This window comes from Ovis canadensis, chromosome 24, assembly GCF_042477335.2.
Source record: "Ovis canadensis isolate MfBH-ARS-UI-01 breed Bighorn chromosome 24, ARS-UI_OviCan_v2, whole genome shotgun sequence".
NCBI lineage: Eukaryota > Metazoa > Chordata > Mammalia > Artiodactyla > Bovidae > Ovis > Ovis canadensis.
The window spans coordinates 52364201-52379629 of NC_091268.1; the positions used below are offsets into that span (position 1 = coordinate 52364201).

At 47.1% G+C, this 15429-nt stretch overlaps 1 protein-coding gene across 3 annotated transcripts in view; it reads left to right on the forward strand.

Annotated features, from left to right (window-relative positions):
• The first annotated feature begins 13399 nt into the window (after positions 1-13399).
• Positions 13400-15429, forward strand: part of SMURF1 (SMAD specific E3 ubiquitin protein ligase 1) — a 92196-nt gene continuing 90166 nt past the window's right edge. For all 3 annotated transcript variants that reach the window (XM_069570770.1, XM_069570768.1, XM_069570769.1), the window contains exon 1: positions 13400-13780. In XM_069570770.1, coding sequence (XP_069426871.1) covers positions 13726-13780 — 55 coding nt within the window. In that variant the 5' untranslated portion in view covers positions 13400-13725. The remainder of the gene's footprint in view (positions 13781-15429) is intronic.

Consider the following 15429-nt stretch of genomic DNA (forward strand, 5'->3'; position numbering starts at 1 on the left):
AATAAACACACAAACCAAAATCCCTCTCTGGAAGGTGGCTTAGATACAAATACACCTGGATTAAGAACAGTCACAGGATATACAAAATGTTTTTACAGATATCCTCCATATCCGTAATGCTTATAGTAACAGTATGATGTTGGTATTATATCTACTTTATAGATGAAGAAGTTGAAACTCAGATTTAGAGGAATCGCCCAGGATCCCATAGCCGGTCAACAGGGAAGTGTTTAAACCCACTCGTGTGTGTGCTCAGTCGAGTCCGACTCTTTGCAACCCTTTGGACTGTAACCCATCAGGCTTCTCTGTCAATGGGGTTTTTTAGGCAAGAATACTGGAGTAGTTGGGCTTCCCTCTTAGCGCGGTTGGTAAAAAAAAATCTGCAATGCAGGAGACCAGGGTTCCATTCCTGGGTTGGGAAGATCCCCTGGAGAAGGAAATCGCTACCCACTCCAGTATTCTTGCCTGGAGAATCCCATGGAAAGGGATTCTGACAGGCTACAGCCTGTGGGGTCACAAGAGTTGGATATGACTTAGCGACTAAACCGCTGTCACCACCACTGGAGTAGTTCCCGTTTCCTGCTTCAGGGGATCTTCCTGACCCAGGGATCGAACCTGGGTCTCCTGCATTGGCGGGCGGGTTCTTTACCTGCTGAGCCATCGGAGAAACTCTTAAACCCACGGATCTGCTGATACCAAATCTGCTCTAGGTCATATGTGTAATGTGAAGATTGCCAGGGACTTACGCTCTGGGGTTCATCCTGGCTCTCATATGCCTTGAGTTTTTAGATCTCTGCATTTGAGGGAAGGAAACGCTGATGATTGCTAAACAATTCGTGGCAAGTCTCTAGATTTGAGGAAAGAAATGCTGGGTCGGTTCATCGCTTTCCTAAGTCATCCACTGTTGGCACCAACCCCCTCTCACCCCCTTATCCCACCCACTTAGATATGAAGTATTCTGCAAAGGATTGCATTCGGGGGCGGAAACTCCTTCAGGGAGTGATGTGTCAGCCAGACTGTTCCGGTTCCACGCAACGTCTCTAATGATACTTAGCCCCACCCTTTTTCCAACGAAAGCTTTCTCCTAAGACTAGCCCATGGTTTAGCATAACATTCCTCTTGGATTCTCCCTGGTTTATTTATTCAGGTCTCTTAATTTTCATCCATGAGTTGAGAATCTAACCAGAATCTACAAGTTCAACTGCAATAAGGACAGTGTGTCTTCTATGCAGCGAATACTTTCCTGAGTGAAAATCCACTGTATTCTCACCTGATTCCAAGGACTCTCATGAAAGAGAAGTATGACAGCCTTGTCCTGAGCTCAGTTAAGACATCACAGACTTTGAGCAAACTGCAACATCTACGTTGATTATACCTCTAAGTGACAAGCTGAGATGAAAATTCACAGCAGAAATAGATGGGGCTTGTCAAGAAAGCTGCTCAAGCCTTTTAAGAAGCAAAGGTTGGGGGCTGCCTTCTGAAAGGTAAAGTGACTGGCCATACCTCCCAAGTGTATTTAAATGAATGATGCTCCTGAATTAATCACTGACAATTTTTGAGCTGCTTTAGAAACTTGCTGCTTAAGATAACGAGGTGAAAACACTCAGCGAGCAAGTCACCCTCCACATGCACCCAGGTGAAGCGACTGACGTGTTCCTTTCTCCACAGACACCCACAGCCTACCGAGAAAGGGGACGTTCAGTTTGGCTCTTCTGTCTCATTTATACATGGTTTGAATGATTTGCTTATGTAATGGGTCTCCAGTGCTAGACAAAATGAAGGCCCATACCTAACTGATCTTTTAAAATTGCTTGCCAAACAACCCGATTCAAAACCGGGCAAAGGACTTGAATAGACATTTCTCCAAAGAAGCGATATGAATGGTCAACAAGCACAGGAAAAGATGCTAAATGTCAGGACTCACCAGGGAAATACAAACCGAAACCGAATGAGATGCCACTTCACACCCACTAGGATGACAGAAGCCCAGAAAACAACAAGTGATGGCCAGGATGCAGGGAAACTGAAACCCGCATGCGCTGTCGGTGGGGATGGAAGATGGTGCAGCTGGTACAGAAGATGGTTTGGTGGTTCCTTAAAAATTAAAAATAGAATAGCATATGATTCGGCACTTCCGGGTATCTACCCCAAAGAATTAAAACAAGGATCTCTAAGTGATATTTGTGCTCCCATATTCATAGTGGCGGAGAAGGCAATGGCAGCCCACTCCAGTACTCTTGCCTGGAGAATCCCAGGGACGAGGGAGCCTGGTGGGCTGCCGTCTATGGGGTCACATAGAGTCAGACACGACTGAAGCAAGTTAGCAGCAGCAGCATTCATAGTGGGATTATTCATGGTATCTAAAAGGTGGAGACAACTCAAGTGTCCATGGACAAATGAATGGATAAGCAAAGCATGGTCCATCCATACTGTGGAATATGATTCAGCCTTAAAAAGGAAGGAAATTCGGACACATTCTACAACGAAGATGAGTCTTTTTTGTGACTTTTATTTTTCTAATTGATGCATAGTTGATTTACAGTGTTTTGTTAGTTTCAGATTATGGCACCACATCTTTTTTTATCCATTCATCTGTGAATGGACGTTTAGGCGGCTTCCATGTCTTGGCTGCTGGAAATAGTGCTGCTGTGAACACTGGGGTGCATGTATCTTTTCTATTTTTAAAAAGTGTTAATTTTTTTGGTTTCACTGCATGTGGGATCTTAGTTCCCTGCCCAAGGATTGAACCCACGCCGCTTGCATTCGAAGCGCAGAGTCTTAACCACTGGATGCCCCCCCACCATGTATCTCTTTGAATTATGGTTTTCTCCAGATTGATGCCCAGGAGTCGGAATGCAGGATCATATGGTAGCTCTGCTTTTAGTTTTTCACGGAACTTCCATACTGTTCTCCATCTAGAGGACATTAAGTGAAATCGGCTAAATACAAAAAGACAGATATTGTGTGATTTCACTTACATGAGGTAAAACAGTCACATTCGCAGAGACAGAAAGTAGAAGGGTGGCTGCCAGGGATGGGGGAAAGGGAGGAAATGCGGGCGTTATTCTTTAGAGGGTACTGTTTCAGTTCTACAAGATGAAAAGAGCTCCAGAGACAGAGCATGATGACGTAACACAACACTGTGATTGTATACTTACAGGGGGTGACCATGGTACATTTTATGTGTATTTTGCCTCAACGAAAAGACTGGAAAAAAGAAAACCAACAGAAAATGTATATCCAAATAACATAAAGGATGCAAATAAATCAGTAAGAAAGAAAAAAAATCCCAAAGAAAAACGGACAACCTCCTTCAAGCCCCCAAAACCTTGACTACACACATCACTAAAGGGATTCCTAACAGCCAACGCAATACCTATTATTAACCAGGAAGTGCTTCCCAGGTGGCTCAGTGGTAAAGAATCCGCAGGAGACGCAGTTTCGATCCCTGAGTCAGGAAGATCCCCTGGAGGAGGAAATGGCAAACCGCTCCCGCTCCCATATTCTTGCCTGGAGAATCCCATGGGCAGAGGAGCCTGGTGGGCTACAGTCCACGGGGTTGCAAAGAGCTGGACACGACAGCGCTCGTGCACTGCACTCGTGCAGCACCACAATTTAATATTCATATTAGTCAAAATGCAATTTAACACATAATCTTCATATTATCCCCCAATTAGAACAATCCAAATGTCCATAAATGGATAAATTGAAATATACAATAGAATACTGTACAGACAATAAAGATACAGGAACTGCAGCCATAACACAATAATATAGATGAATCTCAAAGACGTGACGCTGAGTTAAACAAAAGATGCCAAAAATTGTATGGTTCCATTTTTAGAAAGGTCAAAAAGAGGCAAAAGAAAGCTGGGTTCATACTTAATAGGTCAAACTGTGAATAAAAGCAGGAAATGCTTTACCCCAGGAGGAAATGATTCCCCAAGAGTCAGGAGAGTGGTTACCTGGGGCGGGGCCCTGGGAGGGGTTGGAATCAGGAAGGTGAATTCAGATGTCTTCCTGGGCCTGGCAGGGTTCTATTTCTTCATCTAGTGATGGCGACACAGGAGTTTCACTTTTCCATAAGTGTGTCATCTTTCACAATAAAAATGTTTCTAACAGCAAAAAAAAAAAAATCCTTGCACAGCAGCACAAGAACCTGGTACACTGAGGTTCTTAATAAATGTTTGCTTGAATTATTATATAGAGCGGGCGTACTCACTCAGTTGTGTCCAGCTCCGTGCGACCCCATGGACTGTAGCCCGCCAGGCTCCTCTGTCCATGGGATTCTCCGGGCGAGAATACTAGAGTAGGTTGCCATGACCTCCTCCAGGGGATCTTCCCAACCCAGCGATTGAGCCCAGGTCTTCCACATTGCTGGTGAATTCTTTACCGTCTGGGCCACTGACTGTGTTTTTAAAATAGAGCTCAAGAGAGGGGAGAAATGGAAGTTTAAGCATCTTTCCTATGGGCCTCGTTCATCCAGGGAGGTCCTGGCAGGTAGAGGGCTGATGTAGGCTTGGGGGTTTTCGGCATACTTTAGTGCTGCCGCAGGCACCTGAAAGGGCTGAACCTGGGTTTGAAGAAGCGATCCTTGAAAATCTTTATCAAGTTCACCAAGCAGAAATAGAAGCTAGTAATTATGTAGCATCCCTCCCTCACACAAGCCAGAACCCCAAATTAACTTTGTTTCTATTAATGCCTTTAAATAATGAGGCGCTGTTCCCACCCCCCTTTCTTGGTACTAGGGGAGTCTCTCATTCATCTGCACTTGTTTCTATTTTTGCCCAATCACGGTAAGATTAGAGCCCCGCCCGATCTCTCACTGAGTTTGATTTCAACACGATGCAGAAGACATAGAGCATTGATTTGGTGACCAGTCCAGCGTATCTATAGGACTAGGGAATTGGGTCACCTCCTTGCCGTCAGAAACTTTGGTTAATATTCTCCGCAGACGGGCGCTTGCTCCAGCTCTTCTTTGATAATTAGCACAAGGGTGTGTGATTCATGAATTTTCCAGTTTGTTTTAAATCACAGACTTCCTTTCTTCCTGTTAAGCTGTCTCCATCTTCCTATGAGTCAGTGTGTGCTTGAGGAGTAAAAGGCGAAACTCTAATTTAAATTATTGGTATCTGTTTAAATCAAATGATAGGGAATGTTAATTCAAGGCTCTCCTTGTTTCTGAGACAGATATTAGCCTTTTAGGGGCTGTTCAGTTCTCTTCCTCTTAGGGAGAAAGAACTTACTGTGTGTGGTTTAGGCAGGAGTCAGAACCCCAGTTCCCTCTATGCAGGTTAAAGGGGCTTTATTTGTCCTTCTCACTGTCCCCAGACAGTGAAAACAGGGGGCTTGCTTTCAATGCAACAAATTGGGAACTCCTTCTAGAACTTATGATCTTAAAAAAAAAATTTTATTGGAGTATAGTTTATTTACAGTGTTGTGTACAGGTGTACAGGAAAATGAACCAGTTAAACATATGCATATATTCACTCTTTTTGAGATTATTTTTCCCATATAGGCCATTACAGAGTACTGAGCAGAGTACTCCCTCTGCTATACAGGGAGTCCTCATTAGTTATCTATTTTATATGTAGTATATGTATGTATTCAATCCCAGTCTCACAATTTATCCCTCCCCCACTTTCCCCCTGGTAAACTTAAGTTTGTTTTCTACATCTGTGACTCTCTCAGAGTTTATAATCCTGACGTGCAAGGACAGATGGCGTTAATTCCTAGGGGAGCAGGGGTGGCATCCTGGCCACAGTTTCTGATCAAAGAATCTGCTCCTTGGCTGATCAGATGTATTGATCACAGTCCATGATTTATCTTAAAATCTAGCAAGGATCTTATGACCCCTTGAAGTTTTTCTAACAGATCTCATTTTTGCTTAGATTACCTGGCGTTGATTTGGACATTCTGGCCAACATAACCTTGTTGCGGATTTTTGCATTTCCTTGCTCTCTTCCTTTCATTGAGACATTAGAAAAGCAACTGGATGCTTTTTACAGGGGTTCTCAAACCAGAGCTTGGCGTCAGAATCGCCTGGAGGGCTTGTTCAAAACCAGACTGCTGTGCTCGCCTCTTGAGTTTGATGCTGTAGTAAGCCGGGTGGTGCCAGAGAATTTGCCTTTCTTATTTTTATTCTAAAAGATGGTTTTTTTTAAAATTTTATTTTTAATTGGAGGATAGTTGCTTAACAATGTTGTGCTAGCTTCTGCCACACCTCAGCGTGAATCAGTCATAGGTGTGCGTATGTCCTCTCCTCTTGAACCCCCCTCCCACCTCCCATTCCATCCCACCCCTCTAGGTTATCAGAGAGCACCCCTTTGAACTCCTTGGGTCACACAGCAAAGAATTTGCATTTCTAACAGTCCCCAGGTGTCGCTGCTGCTCTGGTGATTACACTTTTGAGACCCATTGTCTTAGAATATATAAGTGCTTCCTCCAAGCTTGCTGTAAGACTAGCAAAAATATTTAGCCAACAGACAAGTGATTTGGGGACTTAAGATTTCCTTTGGTTTGTTGATTTCCTTGGTTATTGCCTATATATTGTAGATGAGATATAACCAATTTAGAGAATTTCTAGTCTTATTTTTCTGGGCCAAAGAAATCATGAAATCTGTAGAGAGTAATAGACCAGAACTTTAGACATATCTTTTGCTTACTAATAATAAAATCATTGTGTCTGATTTTTTTTCTTTCTTACTTTTTAAATTATGAAAGTATGATAACACATTTACAGGAAACTTGGGAAATACAGAACAAAGTTACATATGGTTCCACTATATATTACAATTATTTAAGTAGATAAATTAAGATTTTTAGTTGGAGTTTCAATATCAGACTCTCATAAAGTAATAGAATGATAGACAGAAAAGTATAAGGATATAGAAGACCTGAAAAGCACTATGAACCATTTCAACATAATTAAGATTTATACAATTTTTACACAACACACACACAGTGAAGTTGCTCAGTCATGTCCGACTCTTTGCAACCCCATGGACTGTAGCCTACCAGGCTCCTCCATCCATGGAATTTTCCAGGCAAGAGTACTGAAGTGGGTTGCCGTTTCCTTCTCCAAGAGATATTCTTGACCAAGGGATCAAACCCAGGTCTCCCACATTGCAGGCAGACGCTTTACCATCCGAGCCACCAGGGAAGCCCTTTCACACAAGAGCAGGATACAAACTCTATTCAAGTTCCCATAGACTATAAACCAGGATACACTGGAACATATCCAGGGACATGAAACAAAGTGCAAAAATGTTATGGTCTGAAGGTATTGAAATTCTACTGAGTCTATTCCCTTATCTCTGTGGAATTATGATAGATAACAATATCAAAAGATACTTGAGAATAGCCCGCATATTTTCAAGTGCAATGTAACATTTACTAAGACAGATCTTTGACTTAGCCATTGAAAACCTCAGTAAAGTTAAAAGACTGAAAAAACACAGAGGGTAATTGCAGAGAATAATGCATTTAAATGAAAAATTAATATCAAAGATTCTTTAAAGTCAAGCTTTTATTCTAAGTAGTGCCTTACTTTTATTTGGAAAATCAATTTAATTGCTTAGAACACTGCTAATCTAAGTGAGAGCTACTCTATAAACAAAATTACATTTTTAAATGAATAATAGCAGTTCAATTATTTTCTCATTTTCACTCATGACCTTACTGGTTTCTGAACACAGATTGTGAGGTTCAGCTATGGTCCTTAAAGAAAGACTTTAGGGTTATTTTTTCTGGGATTTCCCCTAATTACTTGGCTGCATCTATTTGAAGAAATAATCTATATCTCAAGTAATTCCACAGCCATAAAACACAGTGACTACACACCTATCAGGATGGCTGAAAGGAAAAATAGTAATATGAAATGCTGGCAAAAAGGCTGAGGAGCCTTGCTTGTAGGTTAAGTGAAGCGTTATAACCACTCTAGAAAAGCTTGGCAGTTTCTTATAAAACTAAACATTGTCCTTTCGTTATGACTCAGCGATTATACTCTAGGGTAGCTTATCCCAGAAAAATGAAAAATTCTGTTGACATCAATAGCTGTATACAAATGTTCATAATAGTTTATTTGAAATAACCAAGAATTGGAGTTAGTCCAGGTGGAGAAGGAAATGGCAATCCACTCCAGTGTTCTTGCCTGGAGAATCCCAGGGACGGGGGGGAGCCTGGTGGGCTGCTGTCTATGGGGTCGCACAGAGTCGGACACGACTGACGCGACTTAGCAGCAGCAGCGGCAGCAGGTGCCCTTCAAAGGGTGACCCGCTGGTTAGACAAACTGATACATCCATACTGGGGAAGACTACTTAGTAATAAACAGGAAAGAACTACTGATACTTGTAACCACTTAGATGGCTCTCCAGGGAATGATGCTGCATGAAAAAAAATCGATCCCCAAGGATTACATTCTATTCGATTCCATTTATGTAACATTTAGAATGAACAATATTTAAAATGGAGGTCAGATTAGTGGTTGCCAGGTGTTGAGTGGGACAAAAGGTGTGGGTATAAAAGGGCAACATGAGGGATCCATGTGGCATGGGAAGTGTTCAGTGTTTTGACCATGGTGATGGATACTTGAACCTACCAAATGTTAAAACCGTATAGAACTTAGCAGACACCCCAGTATAAGTAAAACTGGGAAAATGTGAACGTGACTGGATTGCATCAATGTCAATACCCTGGTTGTGATATTATACTACGGTTTTGCAAAATGTTACCATTACGGGAAACTAGCAAAGTATCTAGAAGCTCTCTGTATTATTTTTTACAACTTCATGTTTAAAAGCATTATCTCAATAAAAATTTCAATGAGGAAAAAACGTAGGAAAACCTTACCAGTGATAATAACATACTAAGACTTGCATCAAGTTTAGGTTGTAATTTAGAGAAAGATCCTAAAGCCTTCTGGGCATAGAAGAATAGACGAATGTGCTCATTAATCATAATTGGTTTTTAAAATTTTTATTTGTTTATTGGTTGTGCCGGCTCTTCGTTGCTGTGAGCAGGCTTCCTCTTGCTGGGGTGAGCTGGGGGACGTGCTTCTCATTGTGGTGGCTTCTCTCATTGCCGAGCACCGGCTCTAGGACACGCAGGCTTCAATAGTTGTGGCACATGGGATTAGTTGCCCTTCGCACGTGGAATCTTCTCGTACCAGGGACTGAACCTGTGTTTCCTGCATTGGCAGGTGGACTCTCAACCACTGGACCACCAGGGAAGTCTCACAATTATTTGTTAAAACTTGATTTTTAGGTGAAAAGTAAAAGAATCCTAGATCCTAGATCTACAAAAGACTGTAAAGGTTAGTTTGATGTAACTGCTGGTCTCAGAGGCACCAGCTCAGGTCTAGACGTGCCTTCTCAAGAGGCATGTTTTAGAGCTGTCTACTCCCACCAAGGATTCTCTGCACGATATTCCAAACAGATTTCCCTAGGGCCATAGAACTTGCTGGTTTCAGAGCAAAGACTAGCACATGCCTTTTACACATACTAATTTTTTTGTTGTTGTTTAGCCACTAAGTCGTGTCTGACTCTTTATGACCACGTGGAATGTGGCCTGCCAAGCTCTTCTCTGACCATTGGATTTCCCAGGCAAGAATACTAGAACAGGTTGACGTTTCCTCCTCCAGGGGATCTTTCCAACCCAAGGTCAAACCTGCATCTCCTGCATGAGGGCAGGGATTCTTTACCACTGAACCACCAGAGAAGTCCTCTTGAACACATACATATGGGATATCCCCAGTGCTGTTCATTTGATCGTTGCCTTTAGATTAGGAGTAACGGGACCTTACAGGATCCATAAATTGGTTTCAGGTGTTCATGAACCCACGGAAATAGGATGCAAAATTCGGTGTGTGTTTGCATAGATCAATTTTTCTGGTGAAACTCTCCACTGTTGCTATCAGATTCTCAAAGAGTTTGGGACACACAAAAAGAAGTACTGTAGTCAGACCCAGAGAGATTTTTTTTCTTCCACTGGAAAACCTTTCAAATGCCCAATAACACTGAGTCAGGGAAGTGATACATCTGGGGGCAATAAAATCAGCTGCCAAATCCTACACAGAAAGCTGGATCAAGACTGCTTTCTGTAAAGTCATTGCAAAAAGGATACTCACTGAACTTTGTCTCTCTGTTTGGCATTTCCTATTTGTCAAGATAGCTTTAGGAGAGAGTAGACATCCCTTCCTATCTGGGTAGACTGGTCCAGGACCTCCTGAAGATAGCAAAATTTTGGGATGCTCAAGTCCCTTATACTATATAAGATGGCATAGTATTTGCATATAACCTAAGCGTATCTTCCTGTTGGGTCAGTTTTTTCTGCTCAGTTCTTGTCTTGTAGCAAAGAATTGAAACGACAGACCAGGACAGCTCAAACAGGCAGGATTTATTAAGCAAGTGGCATGCAGTACACGCTTGAGATGTTAGAGCAGACCAACCCTGGTAGGAATGGCCTCAACTCATTCAGGCTTCCCTTTTTATACTTTTTGGAGGTTATACTTTGGAGGTTCCTGAGGCTATTCCCCATGTAAAATGGGGTTTGCACCTAAGACCAATCAGGGAAGGGAATGCAGATAGAGTGTATGCTCAAGGCCATTCAGGGCAAGGGGCATGTTAGGCATCTTTTCCCCAATAGGTTCTCACCCCCAGCTGTGGTTTTCCTTTTCTCAGGCTTTTTCCTTTCCTTTGTCTGGTCTCTGCATGCTTCTTACCACTTCCTCTGACTGCCATCTTGGAACCTGTTTCCCTATTCTAACTACCTAACATTCCTAGAGACTTGAAATCATCTCTAGATGTAGATGCTATGTAAATAGCTGCTGGTACAGAGGGCATCAAATTCTGCTTTTGGGAAATTTCTGGAATTTTCTGAATATTTTTATCAGAGATTGGGTATCAGGGTACATTTTTTTAAAAAGGTTTAATTTGGAGCTGAGAAGCACATTGAACACATTGAGGATATTTGTATAGTGAAATGATTTTTTTTTTTTTTTTTTTGCCACTCAGCATGTGGGAATCTTAGTTCCCCAACCAAGGATCAAACCTATGCCCCCTACATTGGAAACATGAGGTCTTAACCACTGGACCACGGGGGAAGTTCTTCAAGGTACATCTTAAGTTTGATATAAGGCTGGCCTACAGCCTCAGCACAAAATTGTGGGGATGATTTTTAAGTGGGCAAACATCTTTTTATCATCTTTATCAACTTTTAATGGAGTTGGTGTAAGGAGAGAAATGCAGCAGCTATGTGACTGCACTGCCACTGAACCTTGCGCTAGAAAATGCATTCACTTTGCACAAGCTGTTCCCTCTGTCTATAGTGCCCTTCCCCACTTCTTGGCTCAAAAGACTTCAACTTCAACTTGCCTCTAAATCCCTAGATCAAGATCTTCTGTGACTCTTCTGAGCTCTCCATCTCTCTCCTTCCAAGCAGAGTGGTACTGTAATCTACTTTCTAGCCTCAGACACTTTGTCCGTTCTTGTCTGTTTCAGCCATTCAGCAGAGCCTTGCAAGTGCTGTGCTGCTGTTGCTAAGTCGCTTCAGTTGTGTCCGACTCTCTGCGACCCCAGAGACAGCAGCCCACCAGGCTCCCCTGTCCCTGGGATTCTCCAGGCAAGAACACTGGAGTGGGTTGCCATTTCCTTCTCCAATGCATGAAAGTGAAAAGTGTAAGGGAAGTCACTCAGTCGTGTCTGACTCCTAGCGACCCCATGGACTGTAGTAGCTCTGACTTATTTATGTTTCTTGTCCCTAGTCATGTATTACTTGCTAATGAGTAAATAAAATGCAATTCAGTAACCTCCAGAAGTAGCCTTCTGACTCAGGAGTTGAGGAAACAATTAAGAAAAGGCCCAGACATCCAGGAAGGTAAGACAACAATGAGGTTAAGAAATGAAAGGTTTTTAGGTCAGAAACAGCTGGCGTAAGAACAGGGTCCAGCACCCAGGTAAGCAGAGAAAGGAAGACATTTAGTGTAGTTTACAGAGAAGAGGCTCCTCGAATATGGGAACCGAGCGAAGGGAGAAATACTGACTGCACCGAAAGCAGAATGGGGATTACTTGAGGCACTGCAGACTCTAAATGGACTTATTTAGATCCAGGGACTCGGTGACAATCGTCTCAAAGAGGAACAGAGCTGTATATTGGATCCACTGCTCTGTTGCTTCAACATAGCTTGTATTCTTGGATATTTCACTAGACTCATTCAAAGTCTGAGCTGCAAGGGGCCACAGAAATGATCTAGGTCTGTCCTTTTAAGTCACCGATGGAGGCTGGGAGAGGCAGCCTTGAATCCAACTCACGAGTCTTGAGCTCAGCAAGGGCAGGTGGGCATGTCAAGGGGCTCTAGGAAGAGGGCTCTATTCTGAAGACTGTGACCACAAGGAAGGTCCCCGGCTGCAGGGGATGGCTGCAAGGGATCAGAGCCTGGTTTCCTTAAGACACAAACCAAAGAAGGCATCCAGAGAATCAGGTAGTTGGTCAAAGACAAGTCTGATAAACAAACCCAGCTTTCCCTATCAACGTTTTTCCTCTTTATAACAGGTTAACGAGGGGTTTGTTTGCTGAAGAAAGCATAATGAGCTTTAGTTCCACCCTGAAACTCTGGCAGAAGTGTTAGCAGAAGGCAGGGAAACGCAGGCTTTAAAGCTACCTTTCTGTTTGGCTCAAGTGTCTGTTGACTGGATGGTGAAAACATCTACCTCTTTATCCGCCTCTCGCATCTTATTTACCTTGCCCATATATGGCACTTCCTGCGATTCTGGCAACTTTGTTACGGGTCAAGAGACAGCACTAGTTGCCCAGAACACACCTAGGGGACTTTGTCTCTTTGAGAAGTCCCTCCCTTGAATTGCATTTTTTAAGACACTCTTTACTCAAAGTAAATAAACAAACTGGAATTGCACGCCTATTCGTGCAAAGTCGTTGGTGTAGTCACAGACCTCGGTTTGCTGTAAGCCCGCTTTCAACAGCTCTCACGAGCTCAGAGCCTTAAGTGAGAGGCCTGGAAAATCGATGCCGTTCTCTGAACCTCAACGTCCGCATGCAAACCGGCTCCGTGGGAGAATGTGGCGGAGAACGAGAAAGCCCGCACGCGGGCCTCGCCGTCCCGCCCGCCCTGGGGCGTGCCCGGCGCTCGCTCCCGGCCGCCGAGGCTCTGCACGTCGCGCCGGGTCCCCAGGGCCTCCGATCCCCCTCCTCCGCCCCGGTGCGGGACGCCCCAACCACCGGCTTTGGGACCCTGTGCGCCCGGGGGCTGGGCCGGCGACGCGGGCGTGCTCCGAGCCCCGCCCCGCCGTCCCCGCGGGCGCGCGCACGCACGCAGGCGCGGGGCCGCACGGCGCGGGCGCGCGCAGGGCCGGGCCGGCACGGCGGCGGGCGCGCGCGCGGCTCCGGGAGGCGGCGGCGGCGGAAGCGGCGAGGGCGGCGGGCGTCCGGCTCTGAGGTGGTGGCGGCGGCGGTAGCGGCGGCGGCTCCGGACTGGGCTCGGCTGGGAGTGAGCGAGGGTCGGGGGCGCCGGGTCGAGCGCCGATCGCCCGGCTCGACCATCTGCCGGCCGTCCGGACGCCTGGGCCGCGGAGTTTGTGTCCCGGCTCGGACCCCGGCGCCCAGCCCGGAGCCGTAACCTTGAGGCGGCGGCGGCGGCGGCGGGGCCGGGCCGGGCCGGGCCGGGGGGCGGCGGCGGCGCTGGATCCGCGGCTGCCCGATCGTTGGCGGGAGATGTCGAACCCCGGGACGCGGAGGAACGGCTCCAGCATCAAGATCCGTCTGACAGGTACGGCCGGCAGGAGGCCCCCGCCGGCGCCCGCTCGCAGCCCGCACGGCCCCTCCAGCAGCCCCGGAATTTCCCGCAGGGCGCCCCGGGGAGGCGGCCCTCCCCCTTGCCGGCCGCCGTCCCGGGACCGGCTCGCCCCCCTCGGCGGGCGCCCCTCACGACTCCCTCCCGGCCCCGCCCCCGCCTCCGGCCCCGCCCCCTCGCTTCTCGCCCCCACCCGCCCCCCGGCTTCCCTGCTTCCCCCCACGACCTGTCCCCTCGCGTCTCCCCTCCTGGCCTCCCTCGGTCTCACTCCCTCCATCCTTCTCCCCTCCTCGTCCCCCTACTTGGGCCTCTCGCTCGCCCCTCCCGGCCCCGCCCCCTCGCGTCTCCCCTCCTGGACCCCCTCCGTCCCCCCCATTTCATCCTCCACGCTCCCCTCTCCTCCTTGCCCCTCCGTTTCTCTCCTCCCTCCGTGCTCCTCCCCCCTTGCCCCTCACTTTACCCTCCTGGACCCCTTCCGATCTCCCCTCATCCTCCCCACTCCCCCTCACTTCTCCCCTCCTGGACCTCTTCCGTCCCCCGCCAGCCTCCTCGCTCCTCTCGCCCCCTTGCCCCTCGCTTCTCCCCTCCTGCCCCGCCCCTCACCCCCTTCGTCCCCCTCGATTTCTTCCCTCCCCCCTCACCTGCCCCCTCTCTTTTTCCTTCTCGGTCCCGCCCCTCTCTTCTCGCCAGCTTTTCCCATCCTCTGGCGTTTCCCTGTCTTCCCCCGCCCCCACCTGCCCCCTGGCTTCTCGCTCCTGGTACCCCTCCGCCACCTATGTCTCCCCCTTCCCCCATCCGTGCTCTTCCTCTCTCCCCCCCGCCCCCCACTTGCCCCCTTGCTTCTCCCCTCCGCGCCCCGCCCCTTTCTCTTGAGCCCCGCCCCCTCACTGGTTTCCCCCCCGCATCCCGCCCCCCGTTTTCTACCTTGTCCCGCCCTTGCTTATCTCCCAGCCCCGCCCCCTTGCCTCTGTCTGGCGGCCTCCACCCTTTCCTTCAGCCTCTAATTCCTCCATCCAGTCTCGTAGCTTCTGCCGGTCCCGGTCCCCTCAGTTCCCCTCTGGTCCAGACCTCTTCAGTCTGGGCCACTTCCTCTCTCAGGCCAGGCCACTATCTTCTCTTGACTCCGCTGCTTCAGTTCTTTGCGTTACCGTCACCCCTGTCCCACCCACCTCACCCCCCTCCCCGCCCCCGCAACACTCGCACGCACGCGCGCACACACGCACACTCTGGAGGCTTTGGCAGCTGCATTAGCGCAGGCTTTCTTGATTCACTCTCATTGAGTCTTCAATGAAATGCCCGTGTCTCCTAGGTGGCTCTGTAGTGCCACCTTCAAGGGTGAGCGCGAAGCTCTGTTCTCGGCCTGCGACGTGGTGGTTCTGGTGTGTGCCAGACGTGTCTGCCGGCCGTGCCCCTGGCTGGCGGGCTCCAGAGATCCTGGACCAGTGTGCACCCGCTTCTGTCTTTTCGTCGCTCTCCCCACTACTACTGCCCCGTCTCCCGGTTTAAATTCACACCTGAGGCTGGATTGTAGTGTTGCAAATACGGTTCTGCTGGGGGACTTTCCAAACGCAAATATTTCCAGCTCTGGAAAGGAAATATAAAGTTCAGGCTAATCCCTGTTAGGG